Raw genomic sequence first — 9,734 nt, 5'->3', positions numbered from 1 at the left:
CAAAGATATCGTGCCAGGTTAGATCGTAAGCGTGAGAGAGGTAGCGAAATTCTTTGATGTAGCGGGAAGAGTCGGCAGAAAAGGAGCCTAATCGCTTTTCTGTTTGAGAGAGATCTTGGAGAGAAAAGGGAACATGAACTCTAATCCTTCCGCTCCTGCTACCTCCCTCGGAGGGCAGAGGAGATTTGGATCTTGGGAGTCCTGAGAGCGTGTACGTGCACTAATTGGTGAAGCAAGGGGTGTGGGAGGAGAAACCGTTGAGGGAGGCGGGGCAGCGGTGGGAGGGGCCGGAGCGGGTTCGGGAGGAGTGACTGCTTCAGTATAGGGTGGAGGTTGGAGAGGAGCTCTGGAGGGGGGAGAGGCGAGAGATTCGGGTGGGTCGGCTAGTGGAGAGGGGTCATCGTCAAAGGAAATTAGGGGCTGGGATGTAGGAGATGTCTGTTTGGCAAGACGGATCTGGGAAGTGGAACAATCGACACAGAGGGAAGGGCGGGAGCGTAAATGCCAGAAGACCTGGACATAGGGGACCTCAGACCATTTGCCCGTCCTGCGGCAGTAATTATATAGATCACGGAGGATGTTAAAATCGAAAGTCCCTTCAGGAGGCCATTTGGATTGATTGTCTAGAGAATATTGTGGCCAGGCCTCAGTGGAATAAAAAATAAGCCGTCGGCGACGGAGATCTTGGGAGAAACCGAGGGCTGTAAAATTGGCTAGGAGACACCCCAGGGGCGTCTTAGGATCTGGTTTCGATTGTGAGGTTCCCATGACCCCCAGTCTGTCCCTGAGTGAATGGAGAGGGAGAGAGGCGGCCCTGGTCTCAGTCTCCAATTCACGGCAGGTCGGAGGGCGGTCAGGCGATTGGGACGTCTCCACAGTTGCCCAAGGCCCGGAGAGAGGACGGAGGAGTCCCTGACGCGGCCGCGATTAGGGACAGGGAGTCCGGTGGGCAGGGACTCTGGGGGTCGGAGGGAACAAGGGAGGGGGACTTACCCCGTTTTCTGCCGGATCGGGTGGATGAGTAGAGGTTCCCTGGTTGTCTCCTGGGGGAGGGGAGGAGTGGCCCGCGCAGTAACCCGCGGGGTTTGGTACCCCTCCCGGGTTTCGGCACCAAATGTAAGGAATGGCACCAAAACGGAGTCAGAACAGCACCAGGCTGTTACAATGGATTTAATTTAAAAATATAAGCAGAAGAGTCAAGAACTGAAGTCCCCTGGAGAAACAACCCTGGTCACGCAAGCAAAAACGGAGAGCTGAAGCAAGCTGTATTTGGGGCCGCTCCCGGGCGAGGCTCACTGGTCCCAGAGAAAGGGGCCAGAGAAGTCGCGCCCGGGCGAGGGTTTGGGCAGAATTTATAGGGGAGGAAGGGAAAGGGGTGTGGTGAATCCGGGAGGGCGCAGGTTATTCCTTATTTGGTGGTCTCTTCCGGTATCGCATCCGTCTTGGGACCGTTAGTCCCGCCCCTCGAAAGGCGGGAAGGCTGGGCCGGGTGGAAAGTCCCCAGGTCAGTTCCTGGACCTGGGTGGTCCGGAAAGTTTCGGTCTGATGCAACCGGTGAGTCTGATTGCGTTCCCCTGCCTCGGGCCAGTTGGCCTTACATATACTAGTTGCTTTGTATATTTTTAGTATCTTTGTATACTTCTTTCACTTACAGTTACTGACATACTGAATTGTCTTCACATTCTGAATCTACCAACTAATGTTTTTTAAGTTTTCAATCAACTTGTTAGTTTGTACTAGTTATTTTACCAATCATAATGGTGTTCAATAAAGTTCTAGAACTGAATAGAATATGTAAGAATATTATTGAAATGAAGGAGAGAAACATTCTCCTGAGAATTTGGCTCCTACTTCCTAAGCTTGTTAAAGCAACGCAATCAGAAGCAGCTGCAAGCTCTCTCTCCTCCACGGGGAGCAGCAAGGGGTTAACCAGTCTTGGTTTACTAAGTATCTCTGTCAGGCTTTTATCTGATCCTTCCTCCCTTCCTCCCCTGCCCACCCCTTTTGTAAATGTCAACAACTTCCTGATGAGCCTGGTAGAGGTGAATTTCACACCTTCCTTTTCTTTGTGAAGAAACGGGTGTTAATGGCACAGGATTGGGTACCATTGTATGTCTCTGTGGCTGTCTGTGAGTAAAGCTGAGGGATGCCTGTGGAAAAAAAGTAGGAGAAGGTGAAGAAATTTGAGAAATGAGACCAGGAAATAGGTTCAAATTGGTCTCATTTTTAAAAAGAGTGTTTGTTTTATTAGCAACTTTTAAATGTGTATTGGGAAAAGAATAATTTTAAAGAAGCTTAGCATTGAGAGTCTCAAAGAGTCTGGCAAAGAAAGGGCTGAGATTAGAGAGCTGATTGGTAAAAATAAAGAAATAAATAGAAGAACAACAGTCAGAAAGAAAAACTGAAGACTCCTCTTTTTATTCTACAGGTGTATTTACAGGCTACAGCAATGGAAACTTGGTCAGTTGATCAGGTCTGCAGTTGGTTGGTGGAGAAAAACTTAGGAGAGCTAGTTCATAGGTTTCAAGGTGAGTTGTTTACACTTTCAAAAATGTTAATTGAGCAGCCTAGATATTGAGTGTCCTGTGTTACTGATTTTTTTTTTTTTTTCCTAATGCATGTGAACATTGATGTGGTGTTGCTGCAGTGGGAAACTCATTTCTCTACTGACTGTAGCAGAGTTTGCATTTGACTTGGTATCCACGAGAGAATCTAGTATTTCAAAAAGATCTCAAATAAGATAAATCTCGAGTAACTTAAAATACATATTTGATATATGCATTTGATACTGCTTTTGTCTATAAATATGCAGCTTGTGCATTTTTTGTGCAGTTTTGCGTAGTGTTGGATTTACAAGTATGGAATGTTGCCTGGTAGGTACCATGAAGAATACTTTTCCGAAAATATTTTTTCCTTATCAAAACAGTGTCTATTAGAAAGAATCGGGAGAGGGGAGGCATTAATGTGGAAGTAAAAAGTTTTTATTGTGACTCTAGGTTGTGGTACTTTCTTAGGAGCAAACATGTATTTGGAATTATGCAATATTAGTGTTCTATTTTTGTCAAAAACACAGATAATTTTATAACTGCAAAGCACAAGTTTAGATGCATCTCTTAATACCGGAAATAATTCCGCCTGCGCAGAGTGCTGTGTTTTACAGTGCTTTACCCAGCAGACAGGTAGAGACATTTTTTTTCTTTTTCCCAGAGGAAGAAGTAAGTGGGGCCTCTCTTCTAGCGCTTAATGATCGGATGGTTCAGCAACTAGTAAAGAAAATTGGGCACCAGGCTGTTCTAATGGATTTAATTAAAAAATATAAGCAGGAGAGTCAAGAACTGAAGTCCCCTGGAGAAACAGCCCTGGTCACGCAAGCAGAAGCACCGCCAGAGTAAGTGTTCAGGAATGGCTTTATTTTTGCTGTGCTTTCCTGATGATGGCTGTAGCGTGACATCTGGGGTTCAAACCTCTTTGAAAATTGTGGCCATTTGCAGATTGTGTGTACAGTGTAACTTTTTGCAAAGTTTTATGAGTCAAGATACTTTTATTTTTAAATGCACCAGTTTTTTAAACACTTACTCCATTTGTTAAGGAAGACCTGCAAGCCCAGAGTTCCTACATAGAAAGCTCTATAACAAGCAGTTAAAATGTACATATAACACCAGCAGAAATGAACTCCTGCAGCTTAGGTCTTAAAATTAGTGTTTGAGAAAGGCATCTTTTTCTGCTCCTTTGCTTTTCCCAAAGCTATTTGTGTATTTATTTATTTGCCAAGGATTCCTTATAGTAACTAATTTATATTCTCCTCTAGAGGCCTTCATAATGTAATTTGCCAAAGACTCTTGCTGCAATGGATTTTTAAATTTCTCAAGGGTATTCTTGGAGTACTGAATGCTATGATAGCATCCCACAAAAGTCATGTAAAAAAATTTGTGATGGCTTTGAGGTTTAGTGATGTTTTTGTTTGTTTTTTATCACTGACTTCTGCAGTAAAAAGGAATGATGACAGGAATTATAAAATTAAAAATTGCACTTTGCAATTCTATGCCCCAGGATCATCTCAGGCATTCTCTTTTGGTTTTTCTGTATTTGAGACTTTTTTGCAAGGTTTCTAAGTTTAAATAATTACTGCTGACCAATTATTAATTTTTAAAGTAAGATTATGATGTTTGGTGAAATTCATTCTAAGTTTTTACTTTAAGTTTTTCAGGTTACATCTGTCAAACTATATATTTCTGTCTTGCTCTTTTATAAGCAATACAGTGTTAGAGAGACCCGGCTTAAGTAACTTGACTTCTAGAATATTTGGATATTTGGGACAAGGAGTGGGATAGGTAGACTTGAAGGAATGGTCCACAGTTGATCTGGAGATTCTACCACTTGATTTATTTGAAGGATTTCTTCTAAACATTGTTTTGACGTATCTAGGTAAAAGATACGTGACTTTTGTTGAAGTTTGCATTGTATGCTTTTACTCCTTTCCAGCAAAGGGAGGGTGTAAACCCCAAATAGAGCTCAAAGTAATTTCCCAGCATTCTTGGATGAGTTGGAGTTTTGAGCTGGAAGTTCTCCTCAGTTGACTGGAATCTTGATATTGCCTTAGGCAGAGCTTGGAAGAAAAGACACCCTTGTTTCCACTGCAAATCAGTTTATAATGTTCTCTAGTAAATGAGAACTAACTGGACTGCCAGGAAACCCAGGCATCATTCCTGGTTCTACCACTGACTTGGATTGATTATGTTAAATGTTGACACTCCTGTTGCTTCATCTGTAGGTTGTGAAAAGTAATACAGTACTTAACTCCATGTTAATTCACACTGATTTTAGGAGTATCACAGTCTTTGAGAAAACCTCTCCTCCTTCTCCAAGACCAAAATAGTCTTTTGCTAAATATTAAGCTTTGTTAACCTGGTTAAGAAAGCCATTTTCAAATGAAACCAAGACTTGGAACACTGGTTTTCCAGGGACTGAGTGGGGGCTTTTCACCCAGTAAATAGTTGACTCTAAGGTTTGTGTTGTCTTGCATTCAAATTAAATTATTCTGGTGCAAAATCACAATTGCAGGTGGGTTTATAGGTTATAGTTTGTTAAAATGTTTATTGGCTATATTTGCTTATTGTCAAATAAATAGTCACTTGACAAATATATTGTCCTATGGGAATCATGATAATAGAAAAAGGTATGAGCATATGCTATTTATTTAATATGCTACTTAATTAAACCCTTTTAGGAAGTGCTTAATAAAGTTAGGAAACTTGGTGTAGTAAAAAGAACCCTGAAGCTAGGTATTAAAACACTTGATTTTAAATCCCTGTTCTGATATTAGCTACTCATCTAACCTTGGAGATTTGCTTGACTTTTCTTAGTTTTAACTGTAAAATGAAGTGAGTAGAATAAATGATGCTTAAGACTCCTCCTTCTAAATGGTTTATAAAACAGCATTCTTGATCAGAGATTGCAGATGGGTTTCAACTTGCATGTAAATTTCTTTTAATGGCTAATGACTGCCTAGTATGTTATTTTGAAAAAAACTTTACAGGCCACATCTGGACAGGATATTTGGCATCCTATTCAGACGTAGGCAAATGATAGGAATATGTAATAGGTAGGAGTATCTGCAGTTGCTTTTTGGTGTCATTCTTGTTGAAGCTGGTAGGAAAATCACTGGACAGGAAGTTGGAACGTTGGAAGTTGGAAAACTGAGCTCAACTGGTGCTGCTGCTGAGTAGCTTGCAGTGGTGAGCAAGTTGTTTTCCTTTCAGGGCTTTAGTCGTATCACTTAGAAAATGAGGGTGTTAGTGAAGTGTGGTTCAAAGATCATGAAATTTTACAGATAATAAAAGGTCCCCCAAAATGACAGGGAATAGAGAAAGGATCTGACATAGAGTTCATTTTTTTTGTTTTTTGTTTTTTGCCAAAGAAGAATATTAACCAATAAAAGTACATTCTGTCATCACTATTATTTCATAAAGGAAAGGATTATCACAACACCATTTATAAATGTGATGGATTGGTGAAAACAGCACTGTGAACTGGCATTGTCTCTCTCCTGGCATGTATGAACTGAGTGAGATGACCTCAGAGGATTTCTCTTTCAGTTCTCTCAGTCAGGACTCTAAAGTGGAGCTTAAAAGTGGACACACACACACACACACACACACACAAAAGTGGACACAGATCATAGTGTTTCTACAGGCTGACTCCTACTCTCTGTGAGAGCCACTGTGAGAGCAGTAGTTGTGACCCCTGTTGAATAGCCCCTGACCCACCTTTTCTTTCTTGGTGACAGAGATGAACAGTCCTCCAGTCCAGCCAGTCGTGGGGAGCAGATGCCATCTTTCTATCCAGTTGAAAACCATAATAATGATCTGATTGACCAAAGAGTACTGAAACAGAGGTGGGATTGACAACTTCTAAACATTTGAAATCCAAATGATAATATTTGCCTTTATTTTTACGAGGTTTCGTGTGTTTAAATGTATTTCTGAGTGGAAGCTATTTGTTTTTCTGGAAGGAATTTTTGTAAATCAAGTGATGAAGATATTTGGTAAGAGATGAAGGTTAAACTTTTTGATCTTCACATTGAAAAAGTAAAGTTTTGAGATGATATCATGCATCTTTCAACTACACGTTGTTAAGGAAAAAGATGATTTCTCTGCCCTACACTGTCCAGAGTGATTGGCAGTAGCCACAAAGATGGAATTTATTCAGTAAATAGTGTCCTATAGAATATGCCTTTTGTGGAGTCTTTGTTTCGGATTTGAGTTTTGTAGTTGGTGTCTTAACTCGACAGCTCCTGATGGAAGCACTGCTTTGGTAAACATTTCCTCATATTCCAACACTGGGATTTTGGGCTGTAGTATTTCAATATACGGGCTACGCTGGAACAGAGGAAAACTATAGACCTAGAGAACCAGACCCAGAAATGTGGCGCTCAGACAAAGTTCTGAGGGAGACTGCAGGTAAGATACGGTCCAAGAGTCATGGCAGCCTATACAGCATTTTCTAGCAACCTGGCCTGTGCAGTTCACGCATCACTCGTGATACCTATTGTTTGCAGCAGCTGATGAGCAAATGCTTTTCGTTAAATGTACTGTCACCGAAAGGAGAGACGTCAGCTGGCGTAGAAGAATAGTCAGGCAACAGTCAAGCCAGGGTGTGGTCCTTTATAGTTTATCATTTTGTTTAGCCCACACAGAAGTCCTGCAAGGTGGGCATTATTCTCTCTTATGTGAATGGGTTAAACTGAGATTTAGAGAAGTCAAGGGGCCTCTAGCTAGGTTTCCCAAATGGGCTGTTCTCACCTCAGCACAGAATCTACTGCCATCAGTGTGGGAGCTCAGGGGACCAAAGGCAGCAGCAGCCTCAGCCCCTGGCTGCCTGCCCCCAGAGGCCCCGTGAGTGCAGGAAACACTGCACCTTTGATCAGGAGCTCTTGCAAATGGGCTTCAGCTCTGGGCGTCCTCTCTATTCTCTTTCTCTCTCCACCACCTTCAACCTCGCACTCTCACCCCCGGGCTCAAAGTCTCCAGCTGCCCAAGATGTCCCAGTGTTAGGGTCCATCTTCCTCCGTGCCGTTGGTTCCCATTTGGGGTGGTGAGCAAGGAGGTAGAGGACGATGTCCTACGTGGTCTTCCTGGTCTGAACTATGGTTCAGAAGATGTAAATACATTTCAATGGTGGCTTCATTCACCTCCTTTCTACTCATGGGTGCTTGTTGGTCCCAAGTGCTGTCTTTGATGTGCATCCAGGTGTGCAGAGTCAGCCACGTGTCCTCAGCGACCCCTTCAGGAAGCTGCCAAAAGCAGCCGGGCCTTCTCTGACTGTCCTGCAGTGACAGGAAGAGTGATGATTCGTCCCAGTGGTCCAACCCTAACACTGCTGTGAATCAGTATCCAAACTGCAAAACAGGAATAATGAACACAGTGCATGCCTCATGGTGCTTCTGTCAGGACCATTACCTAAAACCAGATAATACCTGCTCAGTGCTAAGCACAGTGGAAGCACCTGGAAGGCACTCAGTGTACCGCCGTCTACACAGCACTCCTCCAGGCAGTAATCCCACTTGCCTGAGGACTTCTTTCCTCTCCCTACTTGCTGCCTGTGGGAAATGAGGATGCCACCTTCTACAAGTTCTCTAGGTCGTTTCTCTTCCTCAGCCCTCTGATGGTATTCCATCCTCATACGGTCCTGCGATGCTGGCCAGGCAGGGTTATTCCCCTTTTTTTCACGAGGCTGATCAAAGACACAGCCTGTGCTTCAGGGTATTTCTCGTTCTTTATAGTGTCTGGCATGGAAAAAAACAGAATTGGGTTAGAAATGGAGAGAAATAAGAGGGTTTGGAAACCAGAGCTAATACTCTCGTATCTTTCTTCTAATCATAAAGTCTCTCCTAATCTATATGACCACCTTCTACCCGTTACTATCCACAAGCACCGCAGAGTTAAACATGTCCAGAAATGAGCTCATGTTCCTTGCCTTAGCATATATATATATATAGGTGTAAGAAATACAAATGCACTCAAACCCAGTGCCCTGGGTACAGAAGCACTGGGGCTGGAAAGCTGGGGGTGAAGCTGTCCCTCCCTCTCATGGATCCACATGATGACTGTCTCCGTCTCTCTTCTGCTTTCCTCATCTGTTTCAGTCCCTTGCTTCTTCCTGTGAGGATGGGTTATCCTACTCCTCATGGCTGCTCTACCCCGTTCAGACTGGGGACCATAGCACTGCCTCCAGAGGAAGTTCTCCCTGAAAGCAGCTCAGGTCGTTCCAGCCAACGGACTCAGCCTTTCAGTGTTGCTTAGTTCAGCATCTGGGGAAGAGGACCTGAGGGGTCTACTGTGGATCAGATGTCCCCTCCTGGGCAATCAGCTATGTGTGGGCAAGGCAGGGGAACCTGTTTTAAATATTTTCACTCCGGTCCTGCCCTTTGTCCAGGGCTGCGGAATGGAGCGGGACAGAAGATTCTCTCCCTTCCCAAGCCCTATCTCACACAGTGGCTCCATCATCCAGCCGTGTGAGTTAAAAATCACTGGAGTCGGGCTTCCCTGGTGGCGCAGTGGTTGAGAGTCTGCCTGCCGATGCGGGGGACACGGGTTCGTGCCCCGGTCCGGGGAGATCCCACATGCCGCGGAGCTGCTGGGCCCGTGAGCCATGGCCGCTGAGCCTGCGCGTCCGGAGCCTGTGCTCCGCAATGGGAGAGGCCACAGCAGTGAGAGGCCCGCGTACCGCAAAAAAAAAAAAAAAAAAAAAAAAAAATCACTGGAGCCACCCTTGATCCCCTCCTCCTGCCCTTTTGCCTAGGGTGCTATTCATTCAACAGGTGTTGATTAAGAGCCTATTGCATGGCTCCTGGGTCAGGCTGTGTTGTTCCCTTCCCTTCCCTACCTGCTCATTTTTGAAGACTCTGCTCAAAATCCCTCTTTTGGAAGGAAGCCCCTCCATTGATATTTCAGGTCAGGCAAGGAGCCCTTCTATCCTCTACGTTTCTCTTGCTTCCCTTGTAAAACTAGATAATGGAACTGATCACTTTAAAGTTTGTATTCCTTTCTTAGAAGCACCTCCTGGGCAAAGACCATACCCTTTTGTCCTTGTAAACACAGCATTTGGCATAGTTCCTGACACACAGGGGCTAAACAGGAGTTTTTAATTGAAATGAGGATGCACGCTCCAATGAAAGACTGAATGTATCTTCATGGGACAGGATAAATATTTGAATAGCATCAATTTCTTTTTAG

General features: G+C 43.9%; 1 protein-coding gene across 1 annotated transcript in view; it reads left to right on the top strand.

Annotated features, from left to right (window-relative positions):
- The first annotated feature begins 2,434 nt into the window (after positions 1-2,434).
- SAMD3 (sterile alpha motif domain containing 3) overlaps positions 2,435-9,734 on the top strand; it is a 44,731-nt gene continuing 37,431 nt past the window's right edge. The window contains exons 1-4 of the mRNA XM_007450530.1: positions 2,435-2,528; positions 3,208-3,388; positions 3,745-3,750; positions 6,287-6,394. Coding sequence (XP_007450592.1) covers positions 2,450-2,528; positions 3,208-3,388; positions 3,745-3,750; positions 6,287-6,394 — 374 coding nt within the window. The 5' untranslated portion in view covers positions 2,435-2,449. The remainder of the gene's footprint in view (positions 2,529-3,207; positions 3,389-3,744; positions 3,751-6,286; positions 6,395-9,734) is intronic.

This window comes from Lipotes vexillifer, unplaced genomic scaffold (assembly GCF_000442215.2).
Source record: "Lipotes vexillifer unplaced genomic scaffold, Lipotes_vexillifer_v1.1 scaffold537, whole genome shotgun sequence".
In the NCBI taxonomy this organism is placed as follows: Eukaryota; Metazoa; Chordata; class Mammalia; order Artiodactyla; family Lipotidae; genus Lipotes; species Lipotes vexillifer.
Note: the sequence above shows the minus strand (reverse complement) of the source record. Positions and strands in the feature narration are given on the sequence as shown.